We start from the raw sequence: 24,934 nt of genomic DNA, 5'->3' as shown, positions 1-24,934 counted from the left end.
ATAAATAACATATATACATACATGAAAAGATTAAAGCGTGTTGGCATCTCCTGTGTATAGGTAGCTTGGTAGACGACTTTTCACATACACATACACATACTTACATACATGTGTGTGTGTGTGCCATGCATTTTTTGGTTGAATGCTTGAAGTAAGGAAAGCAGGCGAGGCAGCGGCAGCGGTAGCGGCATCGGCAGCGGCAGCTAACTTTACCATCCCCCAGCAGCCATAACGAGCCTCCCCACCCATTTTACGCCTCGCCCGCCTGGCATGCCGACATCATTCTCTTCCTGGCATTTCGGTAAAAAAGAATGCTTTTGATCTTCACAAGCGAATGATTTTTAATATGACTTTTTTGTCGATGCTGCTGCTGCTGCTGGCTGTAACATCATAAAGAATTTAGAAAATATATATGTATATATTTTTATTTTGTAAATGCAATTTATATGCCAAGTGCATGTGGAGTCAATCAGCTCAAGCCTAAGCTTACTTTAGTAAATCTTACGTATTGATTGCATCAGGCAATTAATAAGCTTTATTAAAACGTTGCACATAATGTAGTTTACTGCAGCTCAAGTCAAACATAAAAGCTTACACAGACACACACACACACATACACACAGGCACACAGGCAAACTTACACACACACACAGAGGGGCAGCAAACCACAGCGCCTAAAATTAGGCAACTCAAAGCAGGCTCATTTGTGCTTGTGGGGGGTTTGAGGGTACACTTTGGGTTTCGACGTTGCCGCACACGCATAATGATGGTAATTTGTTGGTTTGGCCAAAAGAGCAAATGGCATCCTTGGAATTTCAATTAATTTCCATAATTTCCAACGCTTTATGAACGAACAGAAGCGAAGCAAACGCGCTGCGATTACGAGGGTGTTTTATTTTTGTTGCTGCTTTTGCTATTGCTCTTTGTTGACTCGACAATGAGCTGTTGTCGGCTAGGAAATGTTAATGTCTCTAGCTTAGCTGTGTATATTGTTTTCATAGAAGAGAGCGAAAGAGAGAGATGACTACCTGTTAAGTATGAAAATTAAATTAGGTGTAAGCCTAAAGAAACTTTGAAAAGCATTGGGCCAGCATCAGACCGTAAGAAATATATTTTTATGCATTTAAATTATAAAAATTAAAAAAGAAAGCAGAAATCTAGACATATGCTTCCAATTAATTGATTGCAGTAAGCTTATTAACAAACCTTTTTTTGAATAAAATTGTCCCATTATATAAACTATAAGTAGCTATTAATGCATTTTAATTTATATGTGTGTGTTTAAGTGATTGCATTGTTTTTCTACGAAAAAATATAACCACAAAAAGCATTGCAAAATTGTAATTAAATACACCACGCAATATGCAATTAAAAATGCAGTTATGAGTGGCCTGCAAAGCCAAATAAATTTCTAATTACCTTGCACAACAAACGCTGCTGGCAAATAGTAAACATTACGAAAATTTTTGGTAATTTGGGTGAAATTAATTTTTAGTACTCTGATAACAGCATCACTGGTAAAGTGGCCAAGGCAGCAAAAACTCATTTCGTCAATTGCCGCGGCTCTTGTTCAAATTTTGGAGTGGCAGTAAAAGCAACAACATGAATTACAATAACAGTAGTTGCATTTGGTCAAAAGCACGATTTAATTAAAAACGAAAATTGGGCGTGCAGCTTTGTACCTTGTTTGTGTTTGTTTGTTTGTGTGAGCGAGTGTGTCTGCATTGGAAAATCGGAAAATTTCTAAATTGCGCTCATTATGGGTTTTGATTTTTGAGTGCCAGATACGCTTCTAATTAATTTCATTGGCCAGGCATTTATTGAAAAATGTGCACATAAAGCTTTTACGGCCATAAAAATGTGCTGCAACAATAGAAAACCAAAAATGGATACCAAAAAGAAAACAGATTAAACAGCATTTATTTGTAGCAAGGGCTACAAAAAGCCATAAAAGGCATTCTATAAAAAATTTCATCAAAAAGGCAGCAAAACAACAAAGTTAAAGCAAGAGCAGCAGCAGCAGTCGGAAATAAAAAAAATCAACATTATAAACAACATTATTAAAAACATGCCGCAAATGTTTTACTGCGCTCAAATTTTTGAGTCCATTTTGTTGTCAGGGTGCTTAAGGCGGCGAAAGCTGCGCTGCTTGCAGTAAGCTCATCATGATGTTCAGTTAGTAAATGAATATAGCTATCTCACTTCCACTTTAAGTCTGGCTAATAAAATTAAGCGCTGTCAAGAGTAAGGAAGTAAAATGAAATGAAACACGAGTGAATTGCTGTCAGAGTGTGTGTGAGCTCTTGATGCTTAACAATAATAAAACATATATTTATATCAAATAAGTTAACGGGCGTAATGGAAGTATTTAAAATTAAAATTGCAGCTAATCGCATTTTATTTTATTTAACTTAGTCACTTGTCTCACTTAAAGCCTTAAAGAGTTCATATTCAACATGACCCCAGAAAGTAGGCAACATTTTTGAAATTATTGCTTAATGTGCTGTTACTAATGAAAGCTTGTCCTGTTTCTGTTTACTATACCCAACGGCAATTTCATTTAGCTACATTGCTTGGCCCCCGTGCTCCGCTTTCTTTGCATAATAATTCATAATGAAAAAACTTTCTGCTAGCCAACAGCAACAGCAACAGCAAATTTGTTTGCCTGTTTTTCTTGCGCTTTTTATTACATATTTTTATTTAAAAATAAATACATAAATATTACGGCTATGAAAACGGAGCAGTCAACAAGCAACAAACAAGAATAACAACATGATGATAATTATCATTATCATCATTATGGCGAGCAGCATCCGCAAACGACGAAGTTTATCAAAAGGCCAAGCAACAATGGCGACGACAGCGACTGCGGCAGCGACGATACCTCCACCCACACGCTTACACAGACACACGGACACATGCGCAGAAGCCAACACACACACACACACACACGCGCTCGTATGTATGGAATTTTTACCCTTAATTCGTTTGACGTCGGTGCAACAGCATTGTAAAAATAAGAATATAAAAATTGCGGTAAATAAACAAATTTTGATATAAAACACGTTTACATACATTTATAGATATTTTTGTATATTATAAATACACATACACACACATAGCCAGAGCATAAGCTAAAAGCTCTGCAGCTGAGCGTATGTGTAGTTACGCTCTCGAGTCAGTGTGCGCTCTCTCGTTCGCGCTAACGCTAACCCAAGTTGAGTGCGCTCTCTTTTCCGCTCTTGCTCTGGGCGCCATTGCTGCTACAACTCTTACTCGTTCCTATTGCCCAAAAGTGGCTGCCCAATTCTTGTGGGTACATTAGCACTAATGATGATTGAAACGACAAACGTGACGCTGCCAGCTTGCGCCTCAGCACCCGATCCCATCACTACCTACATACCCGCCGCAATTTCAGTAGCAAATGGCGGTGAGAGTTCGTTTAGCTCGCCGAATTCCTGGCTTTGATTTTAAATTTGTTGCGTTGTCGGAGATTTAAGGCGGAAAGTTCGCTTCAGATTTCATGTTCACCGTTTTCTTCTCTTTTTGGCATTGATTCACTTTGATGGACGTTAATTGCGTGCTCTGTGGCTGTAATGATCGTTGGTATTTTATCCGAGTCCATGAAGGGGTAAATTTAAGAGAAGAGTAGAGTAGAGAGTAAAGAAAAAAATAGACTATCTTACAAAATTCTATTTTTTTCCCAGCCAAGAATTTACTTAATATCTTTACATTACACTTGAGGATTGTTCATGTGAAAATCAACAATTGAATTTAAAGTTGAAGTCTGCAGTCTGACGGACCTAATGAACTTACTTGACTTACAATTAAACCAGAATAAGCTTTAAGATTTATAATAATTAAAGAGTCTAATGCTGTCTTGTTTTTATCTGGTACTCAATTTAACAATTCTAAATTATCTTGGCAGCGAAGAATTGAAGGTTATTCTTACTGCTGATGTACATATGTATGCAGTTAAAAATTTGGTGACATTTTTTCGGTGGATAACCTTAGCAAAAATAATTACAATGCACCAATTAAATAACTAAAATATGATTAGAACTACACATAAATCATTAAATGTCTAAAAGATTCACATTAATTAACTGCAATGATCTGTTTAGTTTCTGTTAAAATTATATATTTATTAATTGTATTAAATTATGTATTATTTATGTGAATGTCAAACTCAAATTACACCAGATTAAGCCCAGAACTTATACGCGCGCTTCTTCAGAGCAAGTATTGCATTCCTGATCCTAAGTAAACCCTGCTCAAGTTGCTGCTTAGGCATCAAATATTATTATTACCGTGACGCCATATTGTTTTTTCTCGTTAAGCTCGCAGCAACGCCCACCACCCAGCCAGCAGCCAATTATCCATTTATTTCATAATTTCAATAACTTTTCATACACTCGCGTGTACGGCACAAATGAGCGTCAGTGGGCTGCTGGTTGCACTAGGCGGGCGGTGGCATTGTTATGTGGGTGGCTTGGCTTGGGTGGTTGGTTGATTGTGTTTTTATGTAACTGCCGGTGGTTGTTTACTGACAATCTGAATGATGATGATGTTACGCTGCTGCTGCTGTTGCTGCTGCTGCGGCCTCTGCTGCTGTGTAAATCCGGGAAAAAAGGCAAGCGAGAGCAGGATGAACACCGCATTCCACTCGGAGATGAGAAAAATCAAAACGCCGACTCGCACACATTACCAAGTGGCTCTGTCGAAGTTGCTGTCGGCGTCAGCGTCGCTGCCGCTGCTACTGCGGCAGACATTGTAAAAATTGTATAGCTTTCAACTTTTGAATTCAGTTGAGTCTGCAACCAGTTCGCGTACGCATGTGGCAAGCAGTAAGGCAAGGCAATTTCAAATTTTCCGTTCTTCCTATACCAAGTGAAAAATGCCGAAACGCGCTCTTATGTAGGCAACACATTTTTGCCGACGGCAATGTTCAATTATAAATTTAGTGTATTAAAGTGAATATTATAGAAATGAACTTTGAATGAACTCTGTGCATAATTAACATTCCACTCCACGTACTTTTTTGGATTACGCGTTTACAATAAACAACTTTTAAAGGAATTTTATAAATTCCAACATTAAAAGGTTTGTTTCTTCATCCTGCATTTATAAATATATTTTATATTGCAAATTATGCATTTTGTTGATTCATCGATGTTTATGGCATTTTAAAAATACCAAGTACCAAAGTAATTCAAGTATAAGTTTTCAGATGTATTTTATACTATTTTATTTTCTTTTAAATGACTTTTATAAATTTCAAGAATAAAAGCTTTGTGGCTGCAACTTGCATTTATACGTATGTTATTTATTTTAGCACATTATTTAAGTTATTATGTTTATTCATTATAATTTTTAGCTTTTTGAGTATTTATTTATTTTATTTTATTTTTAGCTTACTACTGAAATGCTGAAATAAAATAAGCAATATAATATTTGAGAAGTTTATAATACTATACATTTAAAAATGTTTCTATGAACATCTAAAATTAAAAAAAATGAAAAATTCCATCAAAAAGGCAACCATTACATTTTCTAAAAAAATAAACTTGAGTTTTGATACGTACTTCTTTGGTATGGCTATTAATTTTAATTGTTTATTCGTTTTAGTTTAACTACCCTATAAATTAAATTTATTGCTCATTTGTGACAGAGAACTTGACTTTGATTTATAATTGAAGGGCTAAATATGATATGAATTTCAATTGAAAGAAATGTACGTTTCGCTTGAATACACATTTAGTGTAATTTGGAACAATTGCTTAAGCATAAATCACCACAAATATTGTAGTGTGTATTAGTTGGTAATTAATTTTATGCTGTGGAGTAACTAAATTTAATGAACCTTATTTATTTAATGCAGACCACACAGCTGTCCAACGACATTCACTTAAATTAGTATATATAAACAGTCGTATGAATATCCGGCATTGTGTGGTTGCAAGCTGAATATTTTACGCACCTGAAGCAGCAACAATAACAACAGAAGCAAACAAGCTGCTGCAGCCTGTGCTTGCAACAATGAAGCAGCAATCTGTGACAAAGTCTCAATTAGGCTATCAAATTGCAGACAACGTCAACAAGCGAGGGAAAGGGAGAGAGAACATGAGAGTGCGCGAAGAGAATGAGAAAAGCAATGCAATTAAGTGCACTCACTGCGAGACTGAATGTGTGTGTGTGTGTGTATGTGTGTAAATGCAAGCTGCGGTCATTTGCAGTTGCAGTTGCTAGCCTTAACCTGTTGTTGTCCCCCCACCATTTATAGCAGGGTCAATTGTTTGGTAGGGATTCTAAGCTCTGTTTGGGCCTCCCATAGATCGGATTACATTTTGTTGTTATTGTTGCTGGTAGCTTAGTTAATTGCGTGCAATAATGAGAGCTAAAGACAATTGCAGTACATTGACACTTATGCATGGCCAAGGTGCCAAGACAAACAGAGACATTTTCACATTAAGCATTTCTCTTACATTTCGCAGCTGACCAACAAGGCGGACGGACATAGTTAGAGCTGGTGGCACAGTCTTGGAGTGACAAATACTAAGCATGTTGCAGAATCCTTCGAAATATCACGCCAACCCACTGTCACACTTCCTTGCGTTGCATAACACACAAGCCAACAGTGTGGCGCATGCACATGCACACGCACACGCACATGGACACGGACATGGACATGGACAGCTGCAACCGCATCATACACTGCCCACGGCAGGTCAGCAGCAGCAGCAGCAACAGCAACAACAGCAACAGTCGCTTTCTATTGGCCTCCCACCACCCACACAAACACAGACCCACCACCAACACCAACAGCAGCTACAGCAGCAGCAGCAAAGGGAGCAACTTGCGACTGCGACGTCGCACGCGCAGCTCATTGAGGCAGCCGCGGCGCATACCTCCCTCGATGTGGGCAAGTCATTCACAATAGCCGCCATTTTGGGTCTGCAGCAGAGTAAGGAGTATAATAATGCCATTAATTTGTCTCTCAATGGTGGCGGCGGCGGCGGGGGCGCTGCAGCAGACCTGCTTGACCAGGACAACAACAACAGCAGCAAGTGCTACAGCAACAACAACAATAGCAACAGCAACAGCCAAAGTGTAAATAACTTCAATTGTGATAGCACCGGCAGTCGTTATCTGTCCACCGTGCAGCATTCGCATTCGCACGTCTTAAGTCATTCCCATCAGCGTGCAAATTTCGCTGCTGCCGCTGCTGTAGCTGCTGCCGCCGCTGCTGGTGGACCCTCCGCATTGCAGAGCCTGCAACAACTGCATCAACATCACGCACAGCAGGCAACGCTTAGCTTTCAGCGCGATAAGCTTAAATCGGGTAAGTTAATGAACCTTAAAGCCATTGACGTATGTTAAATTAAGTCTTCTATAGAGTCGCATAAGAAAAATGCGTTGAAAAATAAACGTGTGCGTACGATTTTCACGCCGGAGCAGCTTGAGTGCTTGGAGGCAGAGTTTGAGCGACAGCAGTATATGGTTGGACCGGAACGTCTGTATCTGGCGCATACGCTTAAGCTGACAGAGGCACAGGTAAAGGTGTGGTTTCAAAACCGACGCATCAAATGGCGCAAACATCATTTGGAGTTAACACAACAGCGTCTGGCCATGATTAGACAGACGCAGCTGCCTGGCGCTGCAGCAACAACCACTGCAACTAGTTCGACCACAACCAGCACCAACAATGAGCTGCAGCTGACCATGAACTGCAGCACGGGCTCGCCCAGTTTGCTAGAGGATGACAATGAGGATAGCAAGCATTCGTTATCGGTTGCACTGCAGCCATTAAGTCGTGTTGCCTCTGAATCTGATTTGTCCATATGCAATGATTCGCTTGATATGGACGGTGACAGTCTTATGGACGGCAGCGAAGAGGCTTAAGCAATTTTCCCACCCACAAAAAAAAACCTGTAAATATAGCCAAATAAATGTGTACCCCTTACATATCGTAATGATTTTAAAATTTGAACTTACAGAAATCTTGCAATTATTATTGTATCTTGTGTGGTTATATATTAATTATAATTTTTAGCCACATACAATTTAAATGAACTTAAAATTAAATCTGTATGTTTAAAACTAAATATTAGAGTGAAAGCTTAATGCGTAAATCTAAATAAGATTAAGATTATTTTAAAACTCTTATCACATCCTGTTTAATGCTGTGATGCTTCCAATGCTCTGTCGTAGCAGGATAGATGCACCACTTTCCCAGTGGGATAGCGTACAAAGGCGGTTTGATTTGCAAACCTCTTTTTACACTCCGGACAAACGCTGAATTCGTTTAGCTCAAAGCTTTGCTTCTTGAGTTTCTCAATTTGCTCTTCTTGATGTGCCACCTCAGCTTGCAACAGTCCACGCATTATTTGGCGTTGATGGCTGTCGGCCAACTGCTTGCGCGCCACAGTCTCCATGTAGTTCTTTAGCTCATACAAAGGAACATCATCTGGCAAATACTGCGAAATCAAGAAACATAAATAAGTAGCTCAGTTATAGAATCATTAAACTCACTTCTAGTGCCAGTGTAGGCTCAATTTTTACAGTGTACGTATTCAGCAGCTCAAGTGCCACCTCTGTGTTGGGCCTTAGAAAGTCTGGATGTAGCGTAACGCCCTCATAGGGTGGCTGTCGGTTTGGTTTCAGTACAGTTTTGAGTAGCAGATTAAACAGCTCATTGTCCTCCTCATAGTTTGCTTCGGCATAGGTCTTGGCCTTGGCCACATCTCCCAACACTTGTATGTATATGGCTAGAACTTTTTCATGCTTTTTGAGTCGTCCCAAAATAAGAGCACGCTCTTCCAGCAGCAATGTGGTAGGAAAGTCCTCCAATACGCGATCTGGAGAATAGTATTGCGTATTCTCTAGCATTTTATACAGCTTAGCGCGCAATGGCAGCAGCTCAGGAGTTTCCTCTCTGCGGAGTAGTGTAAATATTAATAATGATTTTAGAAATATTATTACATTGCATTACCCGTTATTTTGTTGGGTCAATAGCCGTTCCACTTGACCACGATACTGTTTAATCAACACATTATGGAGCAATGTATTGGTGTCGCCCCAGACTTCAATTATGTGCTCCAAATAGGGAATAACCAACCCTTTGTGTTTGCTTACCAAAAAGTCAAGAACTTTTGCGCGTGGTAGCGCCTCCACTGCAATCAACTCCTCTGTAAAAATCTTTAGTCCTTCTATTGGATCCTCTGTTAATACCCAGCTGGCAAATTCAAATATCAGAGGCAAATTGTCCGCGCCCAGCGATTGCAGGTAGCTTATAGTACGCTTTATGCCATATAGCACAGATCCCTCTACGGTGGCCTGCTCCTGCAGCAGGTTTAGAGCCTTCTTGTGCTTGCCTTTGCCATCGTAAAGAATAATTAGTTCTGAGAGTTTGTTGTATTTCTTTAGCATTTTCTCAGACTCTTCCAAATGACATTTGTTCAGTCGTAACAGCGGTCCAACCAATGCGTCATTTGTCTGTAGATAACACTTAAGCAGTGTAGTATCAATAATCTCTAGTAAAGATTTCGAGCTGCTCTTGGTATCAAGCAGTTTAACAACTTCGCGCTGACGTGCCTGCGCCAGAAATTCAATAAGCGCTAAATAGGCGTTCTCAAGATCATGATCTTCCAGTCGTGGTACATTAGCTGTGGGTATTGGAGCATCCACGCCGATCTTTGGTTCTGGTACAAGACTGGGAAAGAGGCGTATTACATCATATGGGTCAATGTCGGCTTTTTCAAACTCTTTCATAGCCGCTGAGAACTCTTTATTGACGAAGAGCTCCTTGGCATAAGCCATGTGAATCGAACGTATTATTTGTGCTTTATGTTCAGCATCCTCATCAGATATTTCCTTAAATTTATATAAATCATATTAAGCAGTTAAGCCTTTTAATTGTAATCGGTTTACCGTTAGCTCAATTGCCAGCTGAAACTTTTTGTCTTGCTGCAATTGCTCACGCTGTGTGGGAATGTTGACTAAGCGAAGACACCATAGTTCAGAGGAGGCGGCAGCAAAGATTGTGCCCTTATCTGAACGCACTAAAAATTTTGTATTCTTCAGCTCTGGCAGAAACTGCACCAATGTGTCCTTGCCAGACAAGCAACGCACCTCAATGTTGTTCTTTATGCGTCCCACAACAAAAGGTTCATCCCAAACTGTTTTAGGTTAAAATTTATATTCACGATATGTTTTTAGAGTTAGAAACGTACCTAGCCCCAAGAGTGGGCTTGTCCAGGTTTGCATCAGCTCTGGCTTATTGTTAATGGCATCTTTCGATTTTAATTGATTAAGATCAATAAGCATAAGATAGTTTTCTTTGCAAATGGCCAGCATGCTGTCGCGAATAAGGCAAGTGCTGGGCTCATGACTAACGCTGGGCGTGGCCCAAATGAGTGGATGAGTCTTTGGTGGATTACATGATATCTGTCAAGTAATAAAAGTAAAATTAAGTAAATTGACATGTGTAATGAACGTGTGAGATTAACTCACGTCGTAAATAACATATTCATCCTTGTAGCCCACGCAGACAGTTTGCTTTACCCAGGACAAGGCTTTCGGCACATCATTTAGCTCAATGACCAGCTCTAACGAAGCTAGCTTATCCTTTTTCCAAAAAAAGAAAGATAATCTGCGCTTGATGACACAGCCAATGCGTATAACTGTCGCCACCTCCCCTGTAGTTGACCTATGCCTATCCACATCCATAGTAAACATGGTGCAGCCCTTTGTTTCTATAGAGCTATGCATAAACTCGAAATTGCTTTCAATTCTGCTGATATCACAAACATGAATCATATTGTCTGTCAGCACAAACAGTAATTTTTCTGCGGGCACCACCTCCATTTGTGTTATAGGCTTTTTGCTAAAGTTTTTGTTAAACATGCGCATATCCACTCCCTTGGCTTCATCCACAGAATACATGATAAGCTGACCGCTTCTTGTGCCCAAGATAACATGATTACCTGTAACAAACGATAAATATTATTTACTTCAACAATTGTTTTAATTAACTCACCAAAAGCAGCAATTGCTTCAATTTGGACGCCTTGCTTTAATATAGACTGCACACTGTATGCTTGATGCATCTTGAGAGCCTTTAAATTAGCACCGGTAATGTTATCACTAACCACAGAAACTGCAACAATATTAAAAACAATGTATTTAGCAACTAGCGTATCACAACAAAATCAGCTGCTTAGTGGCCCACACACGTTATATGCAAATAATATTGGTACTTTACAGCACTGAACTTTAGTTCAATTAGATATGCTTATCAGAGTTCAATTAATGCATAAACTCAGTCGTTTACTTTTTGGTTAACAAAATAATTAATAATAGCAAATATAAGATGGACAGTACAGATTGTAATTTTTAAGAATTGCTAAGTCAATTTTTAGAATCACTAAATTACAAAATTAGTGTATCTTATAATAAGTTATCAAGCTTGTTTTTTTTTTCGATTTTTAATAAAACAACGTAACTACTAATTAAATGATCAAATGAGAGCTTATTCACCAAAACTAAACGGCTGAACTGAATCATTCAATTGATTTACGATGAAAAATTCTGCTTAACAAGCGTATCACAACAAAATCAGCTGTTTTGTGTTCCCCCAGATGTTCTAATACTTTACAACACTGCACGTTAGTTAAAATGTTAAAACTGCCTTTAAGCCGAATACGGCTTGCGATTAGTGAGCAAGTATATAAACAAGTACTAATTAATATTCTTAATAATGGCTTGATTAATAGTTACCGCAGCTGCCACAATTGAAAAATATATACCATGCGCTGGAGGTGCCATCTAAGAAACAGCAGCAACCGATGTTGCAATGGATTTTGCCGGCTACGATTGCACAACATGAGAACGAGTTGCTGGAGTTAGTAAAAAATCAACAGTTTGATGCCACATACATAGAGAAGGTTCAAGTGTTGCCCAGTGTTGGTCGCACCGCAGCCAAAGTGGAATTTCATTTACAGCCAGATGCGTTTGTTAAACATGTGTTGCACGAAGAGCTGAGAGCTACGCCAACAGCAGTTAGCTCTGCTGAGCATATTGTTGTTGAGTATAGCTCGCCTAACATAGCCAAGCCCTTTCACGTGGGCCACCTGCGCTCCACTATCATAGGCAATGTGCTGGCCAATTTGCATCAGTATCTGGGATATCGCACAACGCGTCTTAATTATTTGGGCGATTGGGGCACACAGTTTGGCCTACTGGCCTTGGGAGTACAGCTAGGCAATGTGACTGACAGTCAAATGCGAGATGCACCCATTGAGACACTGTACAAGGCCTATGTGGACGCCAACAAGGCAGCTGCTGAGAATGCGGAACTTGCTCAGAAAGCACGTGATTTATTTAGTGCCTTGGAAGCGGGTTCTGATGCAACTATGGCCAAACAGTGGCAGTTGTATCGCGAGTACACCATAGCTGAACTTACTAATGTCTATGAGCGTTTGGGCGTGCATTTCGATAGCTACGAATGGGAGTCACAGTATTCCCAGCGTGATATCAGTGAGGTGCTACAAAGTCTGCGTACTGCTGGTCTGCTACAGCGCGAACAGGATGGCCGCGAGATTGTTGTGATGAATGAGCGACGTGTGCCCGTGATTAAAAGCGATGGTTCCACTTTGTATCTGGCACGCGACATTGCGGCAGTTCTGGAACGCCAAAGGCGTTTAAAGTTCTCGCGCATGCTATATGTGGTGGACAATGGCCAAGCGGATCATTTTAATGCGCTGTTTCATACAGCAGTGGGCCTCGATCAGAGTCTGAGTAACAAATTGGAGCATGTCAAGTTTGGACGCATACACGGAATGAGCACACGCCACGGCAAAGCCATCTTTCTACGCGATGTTTTAGATGAGGCACGTGACGTAATGCGCGAGAAACGCAGTCAAAGCGCAAGTGAGTAGACGAAGTGCACAAAGATTAGAAATATACGTGAATTAGAATTTCATTTGGAGCCTAGAACAGCTAATTCGAGATCTTTCACTGTAGTTGTTTTTATCAAACAAGTTTATTTTTATATCTTATTTTTATAGCCACGAGAAGCAATAGCTGCCTGGATGACGAGCATGTTTGCGATATTCTCGGCGTGTCTGCAGTTATTGTAAATGTGCTGAAGCAACGACGACAGCGAGATCACGAGTTTAGCTGGCAGCAGGCGTTGCAGGTCAACGGCGATACGGGCATCAAGCTGCAGTACACACACTGCCGTTTGCACAGTTTATTGGAAAACTTTACTCACGTGTCGCTGGCGGATATAGAGCCTAGCTGGCAGCAATTAGCGCAAGAGCCAGCGGATGCGCTGGATGTGTTCTATGAACTGGCGCGATTTGAGCAATGCGTTTGGCAATCCCAACAGCAGCTCGAGGCCTGTGTGCTTGTCAACTATCTCTTTGGCTTGTGGTGCGTAGCTCTCTGAAATTATCTAATTGTAAGCTTTAACCTAATGTATAATGTTTGCTTACAGCAATGCCACAAGTCGAGCCTTGAAGCGACTGCCCGTGAAGCAGGAGACAAGTGCAGCGAAGCAAATGCAACGGCTGCTGCTTTTCCATGCAGCCAAGCGCACATTGCAACAAGGAATGCAGCTGCTGGGCCTTAAGCCACTAAACCAAATGTAGTTTGTAGTAGATTGTAAAGTAAAAAAAAGTTGTTTTAAACAATTAGTTTTTGTATTGGATTTAAGAAACAAATGCAAACAAATTGACGAATGCAGTATCCTCTAACGCTTCTTCCATGTGTATTTGCGACGTGCGCCCTCCTGTCCAAACTTCTTGCGCTCCCGCCGGCGATAGTCACGTGTCAGCAGGCCGGCTGCATAAAGAAAGAAATGCATAAACAGCAATTAGCGACAATAACGAAATTGTGTAGCCGGTCTATGGGCACTTACCCAAACGCATTGACTCAATCATCTCTTGATCAACAAAGCTGCGCAAGCTCATGGCGATGCCCCAGCGTATTGCGCCCGCCTGACCGGATGTACCGCCGCCCTCCACGTTGGCCTCCACATCGACTTTGCCCAGCATGTCGCAAAAGTGCAGCGGGAAGAGCAGCTGCAAACAAAATAAATTACAAAACGAATACGTTAGCCCGTTAGTCAAGTTCAGACCGCTCGAGGCGGCCTATTGTTTATAACATACACACACACACACACACAAACATAGATATTTAGAAAGAATGCATTGTATCTGCGATCATTTCCTGAGCCACAATACCAACAATGCGCGCTTTGAAATAGATAATAAGCAAATTGTTAGGCAAATTGCCTGCATGTCTGATAGTGCAACAAATTGTTGCATACCCCTGCGCCTACCGCCTAATTAAATTCACGCAATACTCGCTCTGTCTCTGGGTGTGATGCAATTACAAAATGCATTTTAGAATTTACATTTAAGCTTTTACAGTGTGATAATTATAAGCTGCAGGCGAATGCATAATATAAATATTAAGTATACGCGGCGTTAAACTGGTTCTAAACAGTTGCAGGCGGGGAAATTGATTTTCGGGCCAACAACAAAAATAATTATAAAATATTTTCACCTAAAAAAGTTGTACGATTCATTGGCACTAGCTTAAACCGGTGATAATTTACAGACAAGGAAGGCGAATTTGTCTTACAACTTGTTATTACTGGTAGCCGCTTGAGGCTAAAGTTACGTGGCTTACAAGCTATAAAAAAATTACTTAAATTCAAATAATATATGCAAATAGATTTATTGCTATGTAGGGTATTGCCAAAAAAGCGCCAGAGAATTTGACAATTTGGCTAATGCGTGGGAAACGGAGCGTACGGCTAAGCTATATGGTCTACGGCGCAAACACACAATAAACGTTATTATTAAAAAACAATAAACAATAAAAAATACATAGTAGAGCCAAAATAGCACAAAGCGCCAACAACAGCAAATTTGGGGGTATGAAACAACAACAACAACAACAACATAGTAGAATGACTAAACAAATATCGACAAGAACAATAAATCATGGCAGAGATTTGACAAAATAATTTTGATTTGTTTGTACGTTCAATTTGTTTAAACAAATTGACAGATGACTTCACGCAACAACAACAGCAACAGCAACAATAACAATAACAAACGAGCGTTAGCCTAACAAGAGTTTCAAATTAATGTACACGCAATTAAGGCAGCTGACTAAAAATAAACAAAACAGCCACAACAACAAATCAACAATAAAGGGCTGATGGCAGGTGTGATATGTAAGGCATGGCTCAGACTCAAGCTCAGGCTCAGGTTCATAAAACTGTATGGCCGGCACCTTGATGATGCTGGAAATTGTCGAGGCGGCGCCTTAGCAAGTGTACGCGTCACATTTGATTATGATTTAAGTGAATTTGATAGCTGATCGCCAAAGCTCTGGAGCATTCTCTAAGCAGCTACACACACTCTGCGCGTTTATCCCCAAAGCCAAACGACAGTCTCGATAGTAGATGTAGATGATACTGTTGCTATTGTTGCTAGCAAGTGGATGTCATGTAGTATATATACTAAGTGTGTGTCTGTCTGTCCCACAGACATTGGCATCCACATTGGGATCTTATGGTATATTATTATTATTATTTTCAGCGCAGTTTCAGTTCTTTTTATCAGTCGTTCCACAATCGTTGTCGTGCCTCAAGTCGCGCTAAAATTCACACCGCACATGAACGCCCAGCCTAATCCATAACGTTTTAATTTTTCACTATATACTATACTATATAACTATTGTGCTTTTCGTGGAAAATGACGCGTAAATCACAACAGCAGCGACAAAGATGTTGCAAATAAAACTAAAGTATACAAAGAAATTAGGATCGGCTTTCTAGACATAATAGACACATATATAGTGTGAGCAATACTTGGAATGCAGTTTGTTTTGATTTCGATTAGAGTTTCTGGTAACCACAGTTACGCACAGCAGTAGGCGTACAAGTGTGTAGGTCAGCGGCAGCCTCAGGTTCAAGGGCATGCGACTTAACGTTGCCCCTTACAGTACTCGCATAATACCAGGCCCTCCCCCTTTCTGCAGGCAGCAGGCAGCAGCTCAGCATCAGCGCGATGTCTGTAGAAGTTCAAATTAGTTTCAATTATAATTGAATCAACGCAAGCCGAAGTAACAACAACAAAAATCAACGAAGAAACGAGCCGAAATGGCGACAAACAACGACGACAACGATAGCGATAGCGACAGCGATCGAAACGAAACGAAGCAAACTGCAGCTGGCTGACTGACGTTGCTCTTGAGGGGGTGGCGGCAGCAGGTGGGTGGCAACATTGCTCTTGCTATTGCTGTTGTATTTTTTCAAAATGACGTCGCAAACGGTAAATTGCAAATGGCGCTTCCGCTTCGGTTTATTTCTAATAAACGCATTCTACGCCCAGTCGCAGTTGCCAGTTCTGTAGTCTGAGCGCTGCCATAAGTTGTCGGCTTTCAGTCGCAGCTTATCGCATAAAAAGCACATCTTGTAATTTTAAGTAATGCCAAAGGCGCGACAGAAAGAGAAAGAGATAGATAGATAGTGCTCTGAGTGAAGTGCTTAAGGCCACGGGGGCGTTGAAAGCAAATATTTGTTTGTTGTGTTAGAAACTTGCAACTAACGCTTGGCAAACTGAAACTGGTTTTTGGCGATTGGAAAGAAGAATTTGATTAATGTTTGCGCATAAGTTAAAAAGCCTCGCTGGGATTTTGTCTTTGAAAACTAAAATTGGCTACAAAGTTCACAATATGCATGTTTCTTTTTCTTTTCCGTTTTCGCTTTGTTTCCAAGCTCTGTTTGTTGTTTATGAATTGTTTATAAACGATGCGCTAAAAACTGGTTTCAGAATTCCCCATAAACCCTCCCAAATTAATAAGATGATCATTAAAATATAAGCGCTGAAATATTTAATGATATCAAATTCTGTTGAGTAATTGACAACAATGTTCAATGGAGATTTGCACACGGTAATTAATCAAAATACAAATTTATAATAAATGTGCAAACAAGTGCAATAATAATTGTGTAATGCGATAAAAGAAAAGGCTGAGCAGAGTTTTAGCTTGTAAACTCGCGGCTGGAGTTTGTTGTTGACCAACTGTGATAACCGCACCTGGTGCCAGTTGTTACCAAAAAAAAATGGAATTTGCTCAACAAATGAATGAATCGCGTAGTCTAGCTATTGTTGATGTTGACGTTGACATAAATTGTAAATAATGCGTGCAAACAGGGTGATAATCAGTGTAGCCAAATGCTTTAGACGTGTGGCATACAAACTAATCATTAAACTTGAGAGTTATGTGTAGAAATTACGTATACGCTCAGTTAGAGAACTGAGTTCAAAGCTATTTTTTGCCCCCTATGGCACACAGCCTATGCCACTGTCAAGTTGAAGTTCATATATAAATTTGATCATATAAATCCAGCAACAAACAACAAGCTGCTGTTGCTGCTGCTGCTACTGTTTATAAAATGATCTTGTCTTATCGCGGCTGCGTCAACAAATTCGCTTAGATAAGTTTGCCTTATCCTATCACAGTTTGTCGCATACGGCGTGCGTAGCGTCCAGGAAAATAGATCCAAGATCTTAGGGAAAGTAAACCAATTCAGTTGCGTACCAGACTTCTTTGCACTAAGACTGCTCTCTATATATATTTTCAGCTGGCTGGGGCCATCAATGCGATAAAAATGCGAGCCAGTTAGTAAAAGTAGAAGTCGTGAATAAAACTGGCCTAGGAATTTGCATTTGCTGATATTGGAAAGTTTTTGCTGAACTGCACTCAATTGGGGCTTGAGCTTAAGCGCATATTTGCGCGTTTTTCCAAACAAACAAACAACAACAACAGCAACAGCAACAACAACAACAACACGTATAGCAAGTGTTAGTAAGCAAGGTCTACGGTAGACAGCACCATGGAGAATCTTGGCTACAAGGAGGGCAGCACAAAGCCGCGCCGCATGACACGTTCCATCAGCGTTGTTACCAAGACCGAAGTGGAGCAGCCACTCAATGAGAATAGTGCGAATAACCGGTAAGTGCCAGTTGTCCCCTAAGGCCGGCCATGCATGCAATGCACCCAAAAAGCGCAACAACAACACATCGAAATAGCCGAAAAAAGAGAAATGTAAGCGGGTGGGAACGGGAACGGGAGCGGGAACTGGTTTGCTGCTTTGCAGATTTGCAGGTGTAAAGGTCGCTTAACTATAAACTGCCCACAGCTGAAGCTGCGGCTAATAGACAAATAGATGAGCATGATTATTCCCACGTTTGGCAATACTTCGTATAGATTTTAACAGCTTTTTAACAACTGCACGGACCGCTAACGACAACAATATTTAATATTATTTAAGCAAACAGCTTTAGAGCGCAAATAATTTGTATAATTGTAGTGTGTAAAAAGTGTAGCTATAACTAAATCTGACTCTGAATAGTAAAGCTGCACGCCAAGCGTTTTTCGCCTGCAGTCTGCGACTCTCACTTTGGTCTAGACTCCATAAACTCATAAACTCCCACTAGCCAGTCAGTCGACATATTTTGGCAAGCGATCTCGCTCTCTCTCTCTCTCTCTCTGTCTCTGCCTCTTTTATAATTTCGGCTAGCTGGCAGCTGGCTTGGCAGCTTGAACGAGCCGCGCTTACGGTTTTGTCTAGCAGTCGGTTTTGAAACAACAATGCAGGCGGACGCGTTAGTCGCTAGTCGGTAGCTAAAACTACGTTTAAAAGCGCGCTCGCAGTTCGTAGTTCGACAACAAAGATTACAGCAACAAAAACACGAAACGGAAGTGAAAAAAATTCGCAATTTTCACACAACATTTTTGCATTTTCCGTCCGTTAGGCTCGCAATTGTCTGAGCACCACAAAAGGTGCGCGCCTCTGTCTCTGCCGCTGTCTCTATCTCAGCTCGCGGGATTAGACATGTAGTTGGGTCAAACTGTCAGTCAGTCAGTCAGTTAGTCAGTCAGTCAGTCAGTCGGGCAGTCAGTTGGCCAGTTGGTCGGCCGGCGATTGGCTCAGCTACGTTTATGTAAATGTGTGAGAGCATTGTTGTGTTTTGGAAATGAAATTAGAAATTGAAAATGTCTCATTAGCGAATTGGCATCATCCGTGGATATGGCTGCAAACGGTGTACGTACAATACAAATACAAACAAAGATACAATACACAATACACAAACATGCATAAGTAAATAAACAAACAAACAAATCAAGAACTGACTAAGTGCAGAACAAAAGCCAAGATTAGAAAACAGACTCAGCCAGGCCAGAGTCAGAGTCAAAGTCTCAGACTGCACTTGATTTAAGCAATATCAATCGAATCTCATCAGCGGCAGGTACTAAAAGCATAAAAGCTACGCTGGCATATTCAGCTGGCGAATGTAAAAGTCTACAGCACAACACCACACACTACTAATGCAAAGACCGAAAAACAGTTACAAGTTGGCTTAACAACTCAACCTACGATTTATGCTGATAAATAGCAATTTTATATTCTTTAGACTCAACTCCACCCCTTGCGCCAAGTCTTTGGCTTTGTCTGCTCAATCATATGCATGTTTTCAAAGTCAGCGGCAAACGCTGAGTGCGAGTGCTCAGTGTCATTGATAAAATGTACATAAATAATTAATAAAATGCATAAACTAAATGCTAACTCAAGCAATGTGCAACAAGTTCTTTCAATCAATTTCGAACGCAACTCTCAAGTATCGGTTTTCAATATGAGCAGAGCAGACAACGCAAACTGGTTATTCGAATTAGTTAGTTGTGTGCTAATAAAAACAATTCTTGCATATTATAAAAAACCTTTAAATAGCTGCTAAAGAATAAAATCAAATCTCATCCAAACTGCAGCGAAAATGTGTTCAGAATTCCATTCGCTGCAGCGTTTAAAATTACAATTTCAACAAATCGAACCATATCACACGCTTAACAAATAACCCGAATCGAATATCTTAGCCGACATTTGTAACTCGAATTGTGTAATTGCCACAGCTTCAAATCGATTCCACCCAATCTGATGGTGCGATGGCGCAACAACACTGATGCCATGGTCGAAGCTCAGTACCCGACAGCTGGTGAATTCGAATACATGGAGTGTGGACCGTCGCCGCCGGCGGAGAGCGCGCCGAGCATGTACGACAGCTTTGAGGAGCCAACCAGCGAGCTGAGCGTGCAGATCTGCAACGACACGCTGCGGATTAGTCTGATCGATCAGATGAAGAGCGCAGCGGGCAGAGTGCGACTGCTGGAGGATATTGAGCATAGCAATGTCGTCGTCGAGAGCATTGCCGCCCACTTTGAGAGCGCCTCGAAGCTGGAGAAGAATCTCTGCTACCTATGGGCAGCCTTCCTCAAGCGCTGGGATCTGCTCGAGGCGCTGCTCGAGGCGGGCGCCGATCTGCACTTTTGCGATCAGAACGGCATCTCGGCCTTGCATCTGGGCGCCTTCAGCGGCTGCCTGGCCACGCTGGGCCTGCTGGTGGCCAAGGGCATCAACGTCAATCTCCAGCCCAAGTGCTATACGCCGCTGCATTGCGCAGCCTTTGGCAATGCCGCCGAGGCGGCCAAGTTTCTCATCAACAGCGGTGCGCTGGTCACCAAGGACACCAACAAGCCCAATTGCGAGGAGAGTCTGCTGCACTGCGCCGTGCGCGCCAATGCGCTGGAATGCCTGCAGCTGTTCATCAGCGAGGGCGTCGATGTCAACTCGCTGAAGCCCAATGGCACCAATGCCATACACCTGGCGGCGGATTTGGGGCATCTGCAGTGCCTGGAGGCGCTGCTGAACGCGCCCAATGCGGACGCCAATGTGCGCATCTGCATACGCGAAAAGGAGTCCACGGCGCTGCATTTGGCCGCCGACGAGGGCAATGTGGAGTGCGTGGACTTGTTGCTGGCCAAGGGCGCCGATGCCAAGTTGAAGAATCATCGCGGCTTTACGCCATTGCATCTGGCAGCGCGCACCTCCAGCCTGGAGGTGGTGGAGTCGCTGCTGCGGAACGGCAATGCGGATGCCAATGCTGAGGACTTTGATCATCGCACGCCGCTGCACGCGGCGGTGGGCAAATCAGAGAATGCCTACGACATAATGGAGACACTCATTCAGTGGGGCGCCAATGTGAACCACAAGGATATCTATGGCTTTACTGCGCTGCACTTGGCCGCGCTGGACGGACTGGTGCAGTGCGTGGAGATGCTTATTTTCCATGGCGCCGATGTGACCACCAAGTCCAAAAAGGGCACCTCTGCGCTGAATGTCATCACTCGCAAGACGCCAGCGTCGGTGGCCATGATCAGGCAGAAGCTGGACGCAGCAATCACGCTGCATCACTCACAGGTGAGTCAGAGGGATACGAGTTCCGCAGAGATTGCTAATAATGCGTGGCTGGTTTCTTCTTCTCTTTGCAGGATCCCGTAAATCGTGAGGTGGAGCTGGAGCTGGACTTTCGTCAGCTGTTGCAGCATTGCCATCCACGCGAAATCAGCTACCTGAACACGTTTGTGGACGAAGGGCAGAAGGAGATACTGGAGCATCCGCTCTGCTCCTCGTTTCTCTACATCAAGTGGGGCAAGATACGCAAATACTACATTGGACGCCTGATCTTCTGCTTCAGCTTTGTGCTCTTCCTCACGCTCTACGTGCTCACGGCGTTGGCCCACAACTGTTACAATGGCAGCAAGGACGACAACACGACCATTCAGGCGCAGGAGCTGTGCCAGAAGCAGTCCATACTGGGCGATATGCTGCGCAACAATCCCTTCGTTATGGAGATGCAGTGGTGGGTGCTGGTGGCCATTACCATAGTGGAAATATTTCGCAAGCTCTACGGCATCACGGGCTACAGTTCGTTTCGACATTATGTGACGCAGGTGGAGAACATTATGGAATGGTTTGTCATCACCAGCGTGTTTGTCATCTCGTACATCTATACGAAGCAGACGTACACGTTCCAGAATCACATAGGCGCCTTTGCCGTGCTGCTGGGCTGGACCAATCTGATGCTAATGATTGGCCAGCTGCCCGTCTTCGATGTCTATGTGGCCATGTATACGCGCGTGCAGGGCGAGTTCGCAAAGCTCTTTATGGCCTATTCCTGCATGCTAATTGGCTTCACCATCAGCTTTTGCGTTATATTCCCCTCCTCGTCGTCGTTTGCCAATCCCTTTATGGGTTTCATCACGGTGTTGGTAATGATGATAGGCGAGCAGGATTTGTCGCTGCTGATCAACGATCCCGACGGCAAGGATCCACCCTTTCTGCTCGAAGTGAGCGCACAAATCACCTTTGTGCTCTTTCTGCTCTTCGTCACCATTATTTTGATGAATCTATTGGTGGGCATAGCAGTGCACGATATACAAGGACTCAAGAAGACGGCGGGGCTGTCCAAGCTGGTGCGCCAGACCAAGCTAATCAGCTACATTGAGTCGGCGCTGTTCAATGGTTACTTGCCCACGTGGCTGCGTAATCTGCTGCATTATACGGCGTTAGTTTCGCCGCAGGCCTATCGCGTGGTGCTCTGCGTCAAGCCGCTGAATCCGAGCGAGAAACGCCTGCCGCGTGATATACTAATGAAAGCCTATGAGGTGGGCAAGATGCGCAAGCAATTTGGCCACACCATCTCCTCGAAGAATCCAGCCGAGAACTACTTGTCGTACAAGAATAAATATAATCACAACAATGGCTGCGTGAGTGCCACGTATGTATTGCCCGATCCCGATCCGGAAGCTACACAGTTTAATACGCTGACCAGTAAGATTGATGACAATGCTGATCGCATTGAGTTCCTCACTCAGGAGATACAAGAGCTGAAGCAGGCGCTCATATCGCAGCAGCAGCAGGCAAGCAAAGTGATTGACAAGCTGCTCATTGTTATCTCCAATCAACAGAAGCAGCAGCTGCGCAAATAGCGCCCTCTACAGTCAGTTATTATCTACATGCATACATATACTATACACACATACATATTCATATACATATATATAGAACACACCATTTGCTACACACTTAGTTCGAATTTCTTAGACCTTAACCCTTATGCTTCTGGTGTTTGTGCATAGCGACCCCAAAGCCCCGAAAACATTGTTGATATTATGTATTTGTTAGTTAGGCAATTATCGATAGCCATACCATATCTATACCAATATATATATATATATATACTATATACTATACTATACTATACTATATGCATAACTAGCTGTTAGACTAAATTTGTAAGCAACAGTTGATAGGTTTGTTTTTGCGTCTGTGTTTGGTTTTTTAGGCTGTGTCTTTTTTTGGCGTTGTCAATCGAGAAGCGTTTAAATAATAATTTACCTACGAGTGCTTTATGTTTTAAAATAAACTATTCATGTACCTATATAGCTAGTACTTTACTATGCCAAAAACTAACCAATTGTTTCATTAATCGGGTGCACTGAATCCTTCAAAGGCTAAATGGTTTGTATCCCGCTAAATATCGTAAAGAACAGTTTTCGACACTTACCTGCTCTTTACTCTGCTCCACACTAAAGTATGAGATGTCCTGGCCATTGATGGTTATCTTGCCAGTACCTGGCAGACGCACAGTAACATCGGCACGCGCTGTTTTGCGCAAACACTCGTATGTTGTTATATACTGACGCCCCTGCTCATCAATCTTGGGTTTGGGTACTTCCAATTGCTTGGACTGATCGATGAGTGGCTTTAAAAAGCGTTCAATAAACGCTTTGCTTTTATAGGCATAAGGTGAGGCAATTAAACGCTCCATGCTATTGCTAAAGTTCTGATACTCAATGTCGGCAATTTGCTCCACCAGCACTCGTTCCAGGTGCTCCTTCGGCAAGAGCTGAAAGCCAGCTGTCTCACTGGAAGTAAAGTGAGTAATAAATATATAAACTAAGCATGACATCAGCAATGCGTGTCTTACAGCTTTTGGTTCTCATCGGGTTTGTTGCCACGCCGCAGCATACGCTCTTCCAGATCATTCAGCTTGTTGGTTTCCTCTACAATGTCCTATAAAGCAAAGAGTTATAGAAATATTTGCCGCATTAGGCTTCGCGTTTAGACATACATGCAGCAGTTGAAAGAAGTTAGGCTTTGCCGTATAGAACATGCTGTGAAACGGACGACCCGTTTCATCGAACTCAGCTGCCTTGCGTGCTGGAAATACTTCATCGGGTGTTCTCATAGTAGGACGCGCTTTCTTATCATACAAACCGGAGGGGAACAGATACGAAATGGCTTCCTGCAATGTTTTCAAGTCAATTAATATAATATTCTTTACATGTTTATTAGACTCACATTAATATCTTCTTGTGTAAAGGTCTCGGCGTCGGCGCCCATCATGTTGGCCAAGTGTCGTTTGCCAATTTGAAACTCCAAGTGTTGCGTTTTCATGAACTCGTCGTGCTCATTTGCTCGCTTTAGATAGGACTTCATGGCTTTGCTTACTTTCTGCTTTTGCACCGCTGCCGGTGCAGCCTCCACGGTCACCTGGGTAGCGTATAAAGCCGCTGCCGCCTGAAATGTTATGCAAACGCATGTGTAAGTAGCCGCTGATAGTAATTAAACAGTATGGAAGCTGTTTCAAAATATACAATTTACTTACCCCTTGATTAGTGGGCACTCCATTGGTTTTGCCTACATTTTGTAATATATTTCTGTTATTTTTTATTATATTTAATCCAAAAACACGCAGTGCCATCGTTTTTGTATGTTGGAGCACGACGAGCAAGAGGAAGACGAAAGACAGCTGTTGCTTGAAACATGTGGCAACGCCACTAAACTGCGCGCCAATTAGACAAATTTAAAATAAGATTCTTTCAGACCATGTACATAAAAATGTAGAGAAGGCTCTTATAAGTTCGTTGTATACGATTTGTGCGTAACCGGCTGAAGAAGGCATACGAGACCTCATAAAGGATATATATTCTTGATTAGGTCGTATCC

General features: G+C 42.0%; 5 protein-coding genes across 8 annotated transcripts; 3 read left to right on the top strand and 2 right to left on the bottom strand.

Moving 5' to 3' along the window:
- The first annotated feature begins 6,525 nt into the window (after positions 1–6,525).
- Positions 6,526–7,907, top strand: LOC108601609 (homeobox protein Dlx2a). Its single transcript, XM_017989509.2, is given in 4 exon segments — positions 6,526–6,753; positions 6,791–6,842; positions 6,845–7,342; positions 7,397–7,907. Coding segments are annotated over 4 exon segments (1,248 nt in total). The 5' UTR covers positions 6,526–6,561; the 3' UTR covers positions 7,903–7,907.
- A 190-nt stretch (positions 7,908–8,097) lies between these two features.
- LOC108601957 (vam6/Vps39-like protein) lies at positions 8,098–11,327 on the bottom strand. The gene is made up of 8 exons (XM_017989943.1): positions 11,264–11,327; positions 11,039–11,158; positions 10,513–10,985; positions 10,233–10,446; positions 9,931–10,178; positions 8,993–9,873; positions 8,533–8,935; positions 8,098–8,477 (listed from the first exon to the last, which is right to left on the bottom strand). The coding sequence occupies exons 2-8, from the start codon at positions 11,106–11,108 to the stop codon at positions 8,178–8,180; spliced, it is 2,589 nt and encodes an 862-aa protein (XP_017845432.1). The 5' UTR covers positions 11,109–11,158; positions 11,264–11,327; the 3' UTR covers positions 8,098–8,177.
- Positions 11,328–11,635: 308 nt separating this feature from the next.
- LOC108603621 (probable arginine--tRNA ligase, mitochondrial) lies at positions 11,636–13,701 on the top strand. 3 transcript variants are annotated; one of them, XM_017992579.1, is made up of 4 exons: positions 11,636–11,666; positions 11,775–12,930; positions 13,068–13,434; positions 13,499–13,699. In XM_017992579.1, exons 2-4 carry the CDS (start codon positions 11,847–11,849, stop codon positions 13,650–13,652), a joined length of 1,605 nt encoding a protein of 534 aa, XP_017848068.1. In that variant the 5' UTR covers positions 11,636–11,666; positions 11,775–11,846; the 3' UTR covers positions 13,653–13,699. The 3 variants fall into 3 exon arrangements, with proteins under 3 accessions (XP_017848068.1, XP_017848067.1, XP_017848066.1); XM_017992578.1 differs by lacking the exon at positions 11,636–11,666 and adding an exon at positions 11,667–11,724 and having other exon boundaries at positions 11,784–12,930; positions 13,499–13,701; XM_017992577.1 differs by lacking the exon at positions 11,636–11,666 and adding an exon at positions 11,667–11,724 and having other exon boundaries at positions 13,499–13,701.
- On the bottom strand, positions 13,695–24,766 carry LOC108603623 (28S ribosomal protein S9, mitochondrial). The gene is made up of 7 exons (XM_017992580.1): positions 24,594–24,766; positions 24,287–24,505; positions 24,057–24,230; positions 23,913–23,998; positions 23,490–23,850; positions 13,922–14,084; positions 13,695–13,845 (listed from the first exon to the last, which is right to left on the bottom strand). The coding sequence occupies exons 1-7, from the start codon at positions 24,687–24,689 to the stop codon at positions 13,754–13,756; spliced, it is 1,191 nt and encodes a 396-aa protein (XP_017848069.1). The 5' UTR covers positions 24,690–24,766; the 3' UTR covers positions 13,695–13,753.
- On the top strand, positions 17,489–23,399 carry LOC108603620 (transient receptor potential channel pyrexia). Of its 2 annotated transcripts, none has more exons than XM_017992575.1 (3): positions 17,489–18,039; positions 19,996–21,340; positions 21,412–23,399. In XM_017992575.1, exons 1-3 carry the CDS (start codon positions 17,921–17,923, stop codon positions 22,909–22,911), a joined length of 2,964 nt encoding a protein of 987 aa, XP_017848064.1. In that variant the 5' UTR covers positions 17,489–17,920; the 3' UTR covers positions 22,912–23,399. The 2 variants fall into 2 exon arrangements, with proteins under 2 accessions (XP_017848064.1, XP_017848065.1); XM_017992576.1 differs by lacking the exon at positions 17,489–18,039 and adding an exon at positions 18,339–19,132.
- Positions 24,767–24,934: the final 168 nt, after the last annotated feature.

Source organism: Drosophila busckii, chromosome 3R (assembly GCF_011750605.1).
Source record: "Drosophila busckii strain San Diego stock center, stock number 13000-0081.31 chromosome 3R, ASM1175060v1, whole genome shotgun sequence".
Lineage (NCBI taxonomy): Eukaryota > Metazoa > Arthropoda > Insecta > Diptera > Drosophilidae > Drosophila > Drosophila busckii.
This window is presented reverse-complemented; position numbering and strand designations above follow the sequence as displayed.